We start from the raw sequence: 12,676 nt of genomic DNA, 5'->3' as shown, positions 1-12,676 counted from the left end.
GGGTCCTTGTTTTTACAATGTCAAGTAAAACTAAATCACTGGATATTACTGGTTACCACAGACAACTGTGCGTGCACAACAAAAAGGGTTTAAAGTCCTATGTTCTTTGCCTCTGACTTGTCTGATGGCAGCAATATCAGCAGATTTTTGTTTGTAAAAAAAAAAGCATGATCTCTGAGCAGCGCAGTTATAGAAAAATAATGCACAGTGCATCATAAACAATCCACAATAGCACAAGAATTTTAAAAAGCACTATTTATCTATATCCATATCTAACCTAACTATAGGTTAATCTAATTTGTTTGTTCTGCCCTCCAGCACTGTTGCCTTTACTACAGTGGAAAATCATAACTAGTTGTACTGTAAATTGTGTAAAAGTAGGGTTTTTTCGAAAAAAGTGAATTGCAACCATAGTGAGTCACTTTTTTAAGTGCATTGTGCATTTTTTCTGTTAAAAGCTATTGCTCTACCTTGAAAAATGTTTCTTTTAAACAAGTCAAAGAAGGCATACTTTTTCAGTGCATGAAAAAAATGATCATCCCTGAGCCCATATATCAGGGGACTTAGACATTTTGGAGTAAGATAAAACAATACATAGTTAAAGAACCTTACATTAATAAATAAACTTAAATTAATCTGAAATACATAATTCTCTATGAAAGGGGTCCATAGCTGGATGAGACAGAGCAGCAACTGGAAACCATGAAGAATCACTGTTCTGAGACCTTTCCATGTTGACTTTTTATTGTCTCCGGATGCCATTTTGGCCACTTTCATTATTTTAACATAACAGAATACAATGGTGATAACCATAATGAAGAAGTAAATCTGTTGTGCAGTTGACCATATGTGATCCTGCCACCTGTGCAAAATGTACATCTGCAGAGAGCATATCTTATGTTGTTTGTACAAGCTCAGAGAGGCTGATGCAAAGAAAGAGGAAAAAACTGCAAGGCAGGGTAAAGAGCTGAGGCCATGAATGATGAGAATGCAATGCACATGGATGCGTTCGGAGCACAGCTCTGCATGGCGCAGAGGCATGCAAATGGCAACATATCGCTCCAAGGTCATTGCTGTCAGAGTAACTGGTGTGACCATCGAATACAGAAGCACTACCATTGAAATATTGATGCATAACCAAACTTGCATGGTAAAATTGAAATAGGCCAAGAGGAACAGAATATTAGATATGAGTAATAAAAAGCTATCAGACAGTAGTGTAACAGCAAATAAGATGTAGCGTGCAATTGTGTAGAAGGACTTCTTCTTGAAAAAGGTTAGGATGAGTAAAAAGTTGATGCTAAGAAACATCGTGACCAGGAGCTGCACAGAAATCACCCTGTCATTGATCTGTCTCACCTCACCACCAACCCATGAGCTGTTGTCCTCCATCACTTTTTTAGGCAGATACACAAGTTGTTGAGGTACAGCCAAGTGTTCAATCACCATCCGTCAACATATAAAGTCTCATAACAACAACAAACAACAAATATTTTCCCTGCAATGGAACAGCATTGTGGCACTCATTCCCAAAGGCGGACATCCGTTCGGCATTTGTTCTGAGCGAAGGCTCTGCATGAGACTTTATAGGAGTGACTCCCCTATAAGGAGAGTAACCAGTAATTAAACTTTGCTCACCACAGTGTTGTCATCAACACCTGCTCATCATCGCAGTGGCTATCTGTAGACATATTTGTTGTAGAGCTTCTTTCAATTTACCAGTCAGAAATAAAATGTTCTTAAAATTCTCATGTTAAAGTGAACTGCAACCATAGTGAGTTACCTTTTCTAAGTGCATTGTTTTTTTCTGTTAAAAAATACTAGTCTACCTTGCAAAATATTTATTTTATAAGTCAAAGTAGGCATACTTTTTCAGTGCATGAAAAAAAATTATCATCCCCGAGGCCATATATCAGGGGACTTAGACATTTTGGAGTAAGCTTAAACAATACATAGTTAAAGAACCTTAGATTATTGAATAAACTTAAATTAATCTCAAATACATAATTCTCTGTGAATGGGGTCCATAGCTGGATGAGACAGAGCAGCAGCTGGAAACCATGAAGAATTACTGTTCTGAGACTATTCTGTGTTGACTTTTTAAAGTCTCTGGATGCCGTTTTGGCCACTTTCATTATTTTAACAGAATGTGATGATGATAACCATGATCAAGAATTAAATCTGTTATACAGCTGACCTGATATGACCCTGCCATCTGTGCGAAATGTACATTGTGATATTAAAGAGGATTAAATACTGAACTAATCCACTGTCAAAAACTGTTGTTTCTTTCTTAGAAGCATACAACACAGATGTAAGTATGTTATTAGGTGGGTCTTGTTACAATAAACCAGTTAGAAATGAAAGAAAATGTCATGTCAGTGTGAAGTGCAACCATAGTGAGTTGCTTCTTTTTAAGTGTATTGTACAGTTTGTCTGTTAAAAACTATTTGTCTACCTTGCAAAATATTAGTTTTATACAAGTCAAAGAAAGTATACTTTTTCAGTGCATGAAAAAAATGATCATCCCTTAGTCCATATATCAGAGGACTCAAACATTTTGGAGTAAGATAAAACAATACATAGTTAAAAAACCTTACATTGATAAATAAACTTAAATTAATCCCAAATACATAATTCTCTATGAAAGGGGTCCATAGCTGGATGAGACAGAGCAGCAGCTGGAAACCATGAAGAATCACTGTTCTGAGACCTTTCCATGTTGACTTTTTACTGTCTCCGGATGCCATTTTGGCCACTTTGATCATATTAACATAACAGAATGCAATGATGATAACCATAATGAGGAAGTAAATCTGTTGCACAGTTGACCACATGTGACCCTGCAATCTGTGCAAAATGTACATCTGTGTAGAGCAAATCCTGTGTTGTTTGTACAAGCTAAGAGAGGCTGATGCAAAGAAAGAAGAAAAAAAAATAATGCAGGGTAAAGAGCTGAGGCCATGAATGATGAGAATGCAATGCACATGGATGCGTTCGGAGCACAGCTCTGCATGGCGCAGAGGCATGCAAATGGCAACATATCGCTCCAAGGTCATTGCTGTCAGAGTAACTGGTGTGACCATCGAATACAGAATCAGCACTGTAGAAATAATTATGCATAACCAAACTTGTATAGTAAAATTAAAATATGCTAAGAGGTAGAGAATATTAGATATGAGTAATATCAAGCTATCAGACAGTAGTGTAACAGCAAATAAGATGTAGCGTGCAATTGTGTAGAAGGACTTCTTCTTGAAAAAGGTTAGAATGAGTAAAAAGTTGATGCCAAGAAACATCGTGACCAGGAGCTGCAGAGAAATCACCCGATCATTGATCTGTCTCATCTCACCACCAACCCATGAGCTGTTGTCCTCCATCACTTTTTTAGGCACATTCACAAGTTGTTGAGGTGCAGCCAAGTGTTAAATCAACATCTGTCACAATACTAAGTGATTATCATCACAAAAACACTACATTTTCCTGCAATGGCACAGCATTGTGGCACTCATTTCCAAAGACAGACGTCTGTTCGGCATTTGTTCAGAGCAAAGGCTCTGCATGAAGACTTTATAGGAGTGACTCCCCTATAAGGAGAGTAACCACTTATTAAACTTTGCTCACCACAATGTCGTCATCAGCACCTGCTCATCGTCTCAGTGGCTATCTGTAGACATATCTTGGTTGTAAGCCACCATTGCTGTTGTGGCTCCTGATTGACTCTTATCCTAACCCGACTTGTAAGCCACAGTGCAACACTACAGTATGTTTATCTATACATTAAACGGATTCAGAGCTGGCCTTAGGCTTTATGGGGCCCTAGTCAGAATTTGATTTGGGGCACCAAGCCCCCAGCTAAACACACCACCCCCCACTGCTCCGCCACTATTAACTATTTATTGTCCATGCTCCATTGTTATTCCATTGTACATCCCACTAGAAAGCTAGAAAGTAATAAAATGATGATAAAGCCTGGCTTTTCATGCTATTCACCGCCTCCACTTCCACCTCCACTCTGGCTGCCACACCCTCACGATGATGCCAGGCGTGGCGATGACGTCACCACATCTGTTTCTACTCTTAAATCAACCTTCCAACAACTTAGCATTCCCTTTTCTGCCCGAAAAACAACAGGGCCACGTACACCCCTTGAATTCTGTGGCATCACCCTTGATTGACCCACCTCCCAACTGAGAAGTGTATACCTCCTTGTTCATCTCCAACTACCTCCTTGTTCATCTCCAACTACCTCCTTGCCCACCTCTGCAAGTGCCAGCTTCTCTCGCTGCTCAGACACCTCAACTACACCATTCACATTTTCCCCCAGGTTCGATCCTTCATCTCCCACCTACTATCCCAGTCTTCCACCGTTCCATCCCTTCACAACTACATCACCCTGGATGACTGGAGCTGAGAATGTGGCGCAACTTACTCTCTTGTTGGAACTGCATTTCTTTCTTCTTCAATGATCAAATCACCTAGCCAGAGGACATCTGGCTATACATAGACACCACACCCTCAGTAAGTTTTAGAGGCTACCGCCATAGTAGATAGTTCACCTCCGTTTGCCCAGAACTGTCCTCACTCTCCACTTCCTCTGCCCTTTACATAATCGCTGCACTTCTATCTCCTAAAACTTTCTTATGATCCATTACCGAACTTCCTGCAATATTTCAAACTGATCCACTAACAAAAGATGCAGAAAAGGGCATTGTCTTGTTCTTGGAATCATACAACACAGATTTAACATCACAACTATCACAATTAATAAAGTTTGTTATTAGTAGAGTTTTTTAAAATGTACCCGTTAGAAATAAAATGTTTTTAATATTCTCATGTTAAAGTGAACTGCGACCATAGTTAGTCACCTTTTCTAAGTGAATTGTGTTTTTTTCTGTTAAAAATACTAGCCTGCCTTGCAAAATAAAGAAACTTCAGAGGATCAATATCAGTCTCATATCTGTGTATTAAATATGTAACAATACACTAAGCAGGTGTTATGGATTTAAAGAGACAAAAAAAAAAACTAGAAAATTTGTGGATATACTTTATTTGAAAAGTTTCCAATTGTTATCAGTTTGTACATTTAAAAAGATTTACATATCAACACTGTAATGTTGCCATGAGGGGAAATGTAACTATACTTCATTCACAAAGTGTACAGCATAGTCCAAATTAAAACGATGTTAAACATTTCAAAGTAATTAATGCCACTCATATAGTGAAATGACTTGAACTTGAAGAATGTCTATTTCTTGACAACAAGGCAAACTGCTTTAATCTGTTCTGCTTATCGACAGTCCATTTTGTATTTGAATTAATTCTGAACAGGTTGGATAATTCATTGTTTTAGGGAAGTTCTGGGAAATCCTAAACTTATCCTGTGTTAAAAAGAAAGCCAGCATCTTCACTAGTTGTTTATCCTTGTGCTGAACATGGGAAAATACAAGAACTTCATAGTTTGTTTGTATTGCAGTGTCAGGATGTAGGTGAAAGAACGACCATAGATGTGTTGGGTTGCAACACTGAAGTGTATCGTACTGTAAAAGTCAGGAGCTCTAGCATGGTAGAGCTCCTGACTTTTAATTTTTTGTAAAAAAAAAGAAAGAAAAAAAAAAGAAAAAGAAAAGTAGTTCAATATGATAGAATATATTCTTTTGATAAGTAAGTTTACTTCTTTACTTAAGAAGTAAAGCAGTAGGCTGATTGGCATCTTTAAATGATTCTGAGACAAATCTTGATCAGATTTTATGCAGCAAATGGCTTGAGTCTGTCCCCTGCTGCGCCTTAGGTGACAGCTCAATGCATTTTAATTTTTCCGTTACTGAACTTCCTGCAATATTTCAACCTAATCCACTGTCAAATGATGCAGAAAAGCATTGTCTCTTTCTTAGAAGCATACGACACAGATGTAAGTATGTTATTAGGTGGGTCTTGTTACAATAAGCCAGTTAGAAATGAAAGAAAATGTCATGTCAAGGTGAGTTGCAACCATAGTTAGTCACTTCTTTTTAAGTGCATTGTACATTTTGTCTGTTAAAAACTATTAGTCTACCTTGCAAAATATTAGATGTATACAAGTCAAAGAAGGCATACTTTTTCAGTGCATGAAAAAAGTGATCATCCCTGAGCCCATATATCAGGGGACTCAAACATTTTGGAGTAAGATAAAACAATACATAGTTAAAGAACCTTACATTAATAAATAAACTGAAATTAATTTGAAATACATAATTCTCTACGAATGGACACCACAGCTGGATGAGACAGAGCAGCAGCTGGAAACCATGAAGAATTACTGTTCTGAGACCTTTCCATGTTGACTTTTTATTGTCTCCGGATGCCATTTTGGCCACTTTCATCATTTTAACATAACAGAATACAATGGTGATAACCATAATCAAGAAGTAAATCTGTTGTACAGTTGACCATATGTGACCCTGCCATCGGTGCAAAATGTACATCTGCAGAGAGCATATATTGTGTTGTTTGTACAAGCTCAGAGATGCTGATGCAAAGAAAGAGGAAAAAAAAGCAATGCAGGGTAACGAGCTGAGGCCATGAATGATGAGAATACAATGCACATGGATGCGTTCAGAGCACAGCTCTGCATGGCGCAGAGGCATGCAAATGGCAACATATCGCTCCAAGGTCATTACTGTCAGAGTAACTGGTGTGACCATCGAATACAGAATCAGCACTGTAGAAATAATGATACATAACCAAACTTGTATAGTAAAATGAAAATAAGCTAAGAGGTAGAGAGTATTAGATATGAGTAATATCAAGCTATCAGACAGTAGTGTAATAGCAAATAAGATGTAGCGTGCAATGGTGTAGAAGGACTTCTTCTTGAAAAAGGTTTGAATGAGTAAAAAGTTGATGCCAAGAAACATCGTGACCAGGAGCTGCAGAGAAATCACCCGATCATTGATCTGTCTCATCTCACCACCAAACCATGAGCTGTTGTCCTCCATCACTTTTCAGGCACATTCACAAGTCATTGATTTGCTGCTAAGTGTTAAATCACCATCCACCAAAATACAAAGTGATTCTAATCACAAAAACACTACATTTTCCTGCAATGTCACAGCATTGTGGCACTCATTTCCAAAGACAGACGTCTGTTCGGCATTTGTTCAGAGCAAAGGCTCTGCATGAAGACTTTATAGGAGTGACTCCCCTATAAGGAGAGTAACCACTAATTAAACTTTGCTCACCAGTGTCGTCATCAACACCTGCTCATCGTCTCAGTGGCTCATCTGTAGACATATCTTGGTTGTAAGCCAATATTGCTGTTGTGGCCCCTGACTGATTATTATTCGAACCCGACTTGTAAGCCACAGTGCAACACTACAGTATATTTATCTATACATTATACTGATTCAGAGCTGGCCTTAGGCTTTATGGGGCCCTAGTCAGAATTTGATTTGGGGCCCCAAGCCCCCAGCTAAACACACCACTGTACACCATTGTACATCTCACACAACCATTATCATGACTTACTGGTGAGCTAGAAAGTAATCAAATGATGATAAAGCCTGGCTTTTCATGCTGTTCACTGCCTCCATTTCCACCACCACTCTGGCTGCCACACCCTCACGGTGCACCTATGATGCCAGGCGTGGCGATGATGTCACCACATCTATTTCTACTCTTAAATCAACCTTCCAACAACTTAGCATTCCCCTTTCTGCACAAAAAACAACAGGGCCGGGTACACCCCTCAAATTCTGTAGCATCACCCTTGATTGACCCAGCTCCCAACTGAGAAGTGTACACCTCCTTGTTCATCTCCAACTACCTCCTTGTTCATCTCCAACTACCTCCTTGCCCACCTCTGCAAGTGCCAGCTTCTCTCGCTGCTCAGACACCTCAACTACACCATTCACATTTTCCCCCAGGGTCGATCCTTCATCTCCCACCTACGATCCCAGTCTTCCACCGTTCCATCCCTTCACAACTACATCACCCTGGATGACTGGAGCTGAGAATGTGGCACTTACTCTCTTGTTGGAACTGCATTTCTTTCTTCTTCAATGATCAAATCACCTAGCCAGAGGACATCTGGCTATACATAGACACTGCACCCTCAGTAAGTTTTAGAGGCCACCACTATGGTAGATAGTTCACCTCCGTTTGCCCAGAACTGTCCTCACTCTCCACTTCCTCTGCCCTCTACATAATTGCGGCACATCTATCTCCTAAAACCCTTTCAATGTGCTATTCTAGATGAGGCAATTTCATTTTATTCCATAAACTTCACAGTCTCCCTTTCCCTTCCATTGACACTGTAACAATAACCAGCTTCATCACATTTTCCCCTAGAGTCTTCACAATCTGCACACCTATCATCCAAGTATATCTCAGCGGCATCAACTTTTTTTCAACCACAGATTTCCTCACCTGTTTCATCCAAATACTCCACTCAGGATACTTATCCCCGTCCATCAACTTGACCCTGGAATCAGTGTTCCTCCTGGCATTCATCGGCTTCTTATGATGGTCCGAATTCACTTCTACCACATCCACTCATGACCCAATCTTGACAAACAACCCCCTACGACGTCTTCATCCACTCCCAAGACACCCTCCAATTCAAACTCAAACAAAGCTAGACTGACCAGTTCGGCCTCTCTCATCCCATTCTCCTCTTCAGATTTAACTCATACCAAAGCCCTTAGGAACCCATCCTGTTTTTTCTACACCAGAAACAAGCAGGCTTACTCACAAGACCCACTATTAACCACCGAATATGGCAGTGTCAACACAGGCTTCTCGTTCGACCACCATCTCCGCCAGGTCTTATCCAATTCAAGGATCTCTCCCGAACTTCATCCCATCACTCCGCAACCCAAGTCAAAACCACCTGTGTCTCATCAACCTGACCGCCTCTCCCCAATTCTATCACCTATGCAAACAAATATCGGCAACCCTAACCATATCTCTCCCATTTGTCTCAAGTTGTCACATAACCCTCCCGTCCCCAGATCCTCTCCTTTAACATCACCATCCCATGGCAAGAAGATCTTCTAGACTATGGACCTGGGCCACTCCAGCACAGGAACCACAGGAGGATGAAGAGGCCACGCCAACAGAGACTTGTGCCCATCGAGATGTGACCCAACTCTGAGTCACAACCTCCCTTGTTCTCAAATGGACTAGCCACTATCCAACCCAACTCAAACCACTCTCTTCATCTGCCAACCTCCTTTGCTTCATCCACCGACTTCAACCCCTTTACCTCATCCACCAACCTCAACCCTGCTTTCCTTTGTCCGCAAACCTCATCCCCCTTTACTTCATCCACTGACTTCAACCCATTTTCCTCATTAAGCAACCCCTACCCACTTTCCCATCTTTCCCAGTCGTCTACCAATTTAAAACAAATACCATAATGCTAAATTATGATGTGGTTTTGTTAGTGAAAATGTTAATTGTTCATTTCACCAGAGTTGCTTAGACCACTCAGTCCCATGTTACTGAGTATAATATCTTTAACATTTTAGGAGAAAATCCTCACAGGATCCTCACAGGATTTTCTCCCTTGGGGAGGGTAACATCAGAGGATCAATACTAATCTCATTGTGCATTTAAAGGTCAAACATATATATATAGAGAGAAAATCTCTGGATTTACTTTATTTGAAGAGTTCAAATGTGTTATCAATTTGTACGTTTACAAAGATTTAAATATCAACACTGCAAGTTTGTGATGAGAGCAAATGTAACCCATCTTTATTTACTAAATTGATTAAAGAATGTCGATTTCTGAATCAAGAGGTACACTGCTTCAGTCTGCTATATACATTGAATTTTGTATTTGAATAAATAAGTAAAAGTTTCTGTATTTCAAATTCTTTTTGGGGAAGTTCAAGCAAGTCCTAACCTTCTCCTGTGTTTTAAAAAAAAAAAAAAAACGTCAGCATTGTCACTTGTTTACATCATGGTGAATGTGGAAAAGTACTTGAACTTCACAATGTGTTTGTATTGTGTTAAGATGTAGATAGAAAGAACAATAGAAGATATGTTGGCTGACTGTTGAGTCAGACTCTCTATCATATTTTTTTTCCAAAAGAGTTTTTGCAAAAAAAAATAAAAAATGTTAGAATATATTGTTTTGATAAAGAAGTAAACTAGTTGGCTCCTTCAGTATTTCTGTAAGCAACCTTGATCTGATTTTATGTAGCACAAGGTCTGAGTCTGTCCCCTGCAGCTCCTTGTGTGACATATCTCACTGCTTTCTCATGATCCATTACTGAACTTCCTGCAACATTTCAAACTGATCCACTGACAAAAGATGCAACAAAAGAGCATTGTCTTGTTCTTGGAAGCAAACAACACAGAATTAACATTGCAACTATCACAATTAATGACGTTTGTTATTCGTAGGGTTTTCTTACAAATAACCAATTAGAAATAAAATGTTCTTAATATTCTCAGTGAATTGCAACCATAGTGAGTCACCACAAGTCAAAGGAGGCATACTTTTTCATTGCATGAAAAAAATGATCATCTCTGAGCCCATATATCAGAGGACTCAGACATTTTGGAGTAAGATAAAACAATACATAGTTAAAGAACCTTACATTAATAAATAAACTGAAATTAATTTGAAATACATAATTCTCTACGAATGGACACCACAGCTGGATGAGACAGAGCAGCAGCTGGAAACCATGAAGAATTACTGTTCTGAGACCTTTCTGTGTTGACTTTTTATTGTCTCCGGATGCTGATTTGGCCACTTTCATTATTTTCACATAACAGAATACAATGATGATAACCATGATCAAGAAGTAAAACTGTTGTACAGTTGACCTGATATGACCCTGCCATTTGTGCAAAATGTACATCTGCAGAGAGCATATCCTGTCTTGTGTGTACAAGCTAAAAGAGGCTGATGCAAAGAAAGAGGAAAAAACAGCAATGCAGGAAACAGAGCTGAGGCCGTGAATGATGAGGATGCAATGCACATGGATGTGTTCGGAGCACAGCTCTGCATGGCGCAGAGGCATGCAAATGGCAACATATCGCTCCAAGGTCATTACTGTCAGAGTAACTGGTGTGACCATCGAATACAGAAGCGCTACCATAGAAATATTGATGCATAACCAAACTTGTATGGTAAAATTGAAATAGGCCAAGAGAAACAGAATATTAGATATGAGTAATAAAAAGCTATCAGACAGTAGTGTAATAGCAAATAAGATGTAGCGTGAAATTGTGTAAAAGGACTTCGTCTTGAAAAAGGTTAGGATGAGTAAAAAGTTGATGCTAATAAACATCGTGACCAGGAGCTGCACAGAAATCACCCGATCATTAATCTGTCTCATCTCACCACCAACCCATGAGCTGTTGTCCTCCATCACTTTTCTAGGCACATACACAAGTTGTTGAGTTACTGCCAACTGTTAAATTATCATCTGTCACAAGACAAAGTAATCCTCATCACAAAAACACATACTGCCTCCTGCAATGGCATAGTATTGTGACACTCTGTAAGAAAACAGATGTCTGTGTCAGCTTTTGTTCTGAGCAAAGGCTCTGCATCAGGACTGTATAGGAGTGACTCCACTACAAAGAGAGTAAGAGCTAATTAAAGTTTGCTCAACACAGTGTCGTCATCAACAACTGCTGCTTGTCCTCTCATCGGCTATCTGTAGACATATCTGGGTTGTAAGCAGCCATTACTGTCGTGGCTCCTGACTGACCCTTATCCTAACCTGACTTGGTAGCAACAGTGCAACACTACATTATAATTACTTATACATTATATTCATTCATAGCTGGCCCAAGTCTTTATGGGGCCCTAAGCAGATAGATTAACTATATGTCGTCCATGCTACATCGTTTGCCCCATTGTACATCTCACACAACCATAATCATGGCTTACTGGTGAGCTGGAAAGTAACAAAATAAACCAGTAGACATTGCATTTACTGTCAAACAATTGATTATTTTAATATGAAATGTGCAAAACATACAACTACAAATAAATTGTCTCTAACAAATTAATAAATGTGGAGTATGTAAAATGCAAGTGTAAAAGAGAGAATACAACAACATGAAGTAAATTCAATAGAAATTTGAATAATGGCAAAAGGGAAACTGCAAAAATGATTAAACTGTGTATCTATTATTCATCTAAACTTAAATTTCACAGGGAATGATTGTAATAGACAAGCTTTTAACAGATTCAGGACCGATTTGTGTCATATTGTTTCAAATCGGTTTGTAACCTATACAAATTATTAATAATTAAAATATAAATTAAGATACCATACATTAATTGTTCACTTCACTGGAGTTCCTTAGTTCTCCCAGTCTCATGTTACTGAATATAATATCTTGACTTCAATAATTTGAGAATAAAACACTCACAGTATTTTCTGTCTGGGGGAGAGAAACTTCAGAGGATCAATATCAGTCTCATATCTGTGTATTAAATATGTAACAATACAGTAAGCAGTTGCTATGGATTTAAAGAGACAAAAGAAACCCTATAGAAAATTTGTGGATCTACTTTATTTTAAAAGTTTACAAGTGTTATCAGTTTGTACACTTACAAAGATTTACATGTCAAAGTTGTAATTTTGCCATGATGGGAAATGTAACTATACTTTATTTACAAAGTGTACAGCATAGTCCAGATTTTTAAAAAAAACAACTATATT

General features: G+C 38.8%; 4 protein-coding genes across 4 annotated transcripts; all 4 read right to left on the bottom strand.

Moving 5' to 3' along the window:
- Nucleotides 1–92: 92 nt before the first annotated feature.
- LOC119011787 (odorant receptor 131-2-like) lies at nucleotides 93–1,849 on the bottom strand. The gene has a single exon (XM_037085152.1). It carries the CDS (start codon nucleotides 1,447–1,449, stop codon nucleotides 427–429), a length of 1,023 nt encoding a protein of 340 aa, XP_036941047.1. The 5' UTR covers nucleotides 1,450–1,849; the 3' UTR covers nucleotides 93–426.
- Nucleotides 1,850–2,405: 556 nt separating this feature from the next.
- On the bottom strand, nucleotides 2,406–3,380 carry LOC119011799 (odorant receptor 131-2-like). Its single transcript, XM_037085177.1, has one exon. The coding sequence runs from the start codon at nucleotides 3,378–3,380 to the stop codon at nucleotides 2,415–2,417; it is 966 nt and encodes a 321-aa protein (XP_036941072.1). The 3' UTR covers nucleotides 2,406–2,414.
- A 2,631-nt stretch (nucleotides 3,381–6,011) lies between these two features.
- On the bottom strand, nucleotides 6,012–7,893 carry LOC119008034 (odorant receptor 131-2-like). The gene has a single exon (XM_037078067.1). It carries the CDS (start codon nucleotides 6,975–6,977, stop codon nucleotides 6,012–6,014), a length of 966 nt encoding a protein of 321 aa, XP_036933962.1. The 5' UTR covers nucleotides 6,978–7,893.
- A 2,569-nt stretch (nucleotides 7,894–10,462) lies between these two features.
- LOC119008023 (odorant receptor 131-2-like) lies at nucleotides 10,463–11,368 on the bottom strand. Its single transcript, XM_037078056.1, has one exon. The coding sequence runs from the start codon at nucleotides 11,366–11,368 to the stop codon at nucleotides 10,463–10,465; it is 906 nt and encodes a 301-aa protein (XP_036933951.1).
- Nucleotides 11,369–12,676: the final 1,308 nt, after the last annotated feature.

Source organism: Acanthopagrus latus, chromosome 2 (assembly GCF_904848185.1).
Source record: "Acanthopagrus latus isolate v.2019 chromosome 2, fAcaLat1.1, whole genome shotgun sequence".
In the NCBI taxonomy this organism is placed as follows: domain Eukaryota; kingdom Metazoa; phylum Chordata; class Actinopteri; order Spariformes; family Sparidae; genus Acanthopagrus; species Acanthopagrus latus.
This window is presented reverse-complemented; position numbering and strand designations above follow the sequence as displayed.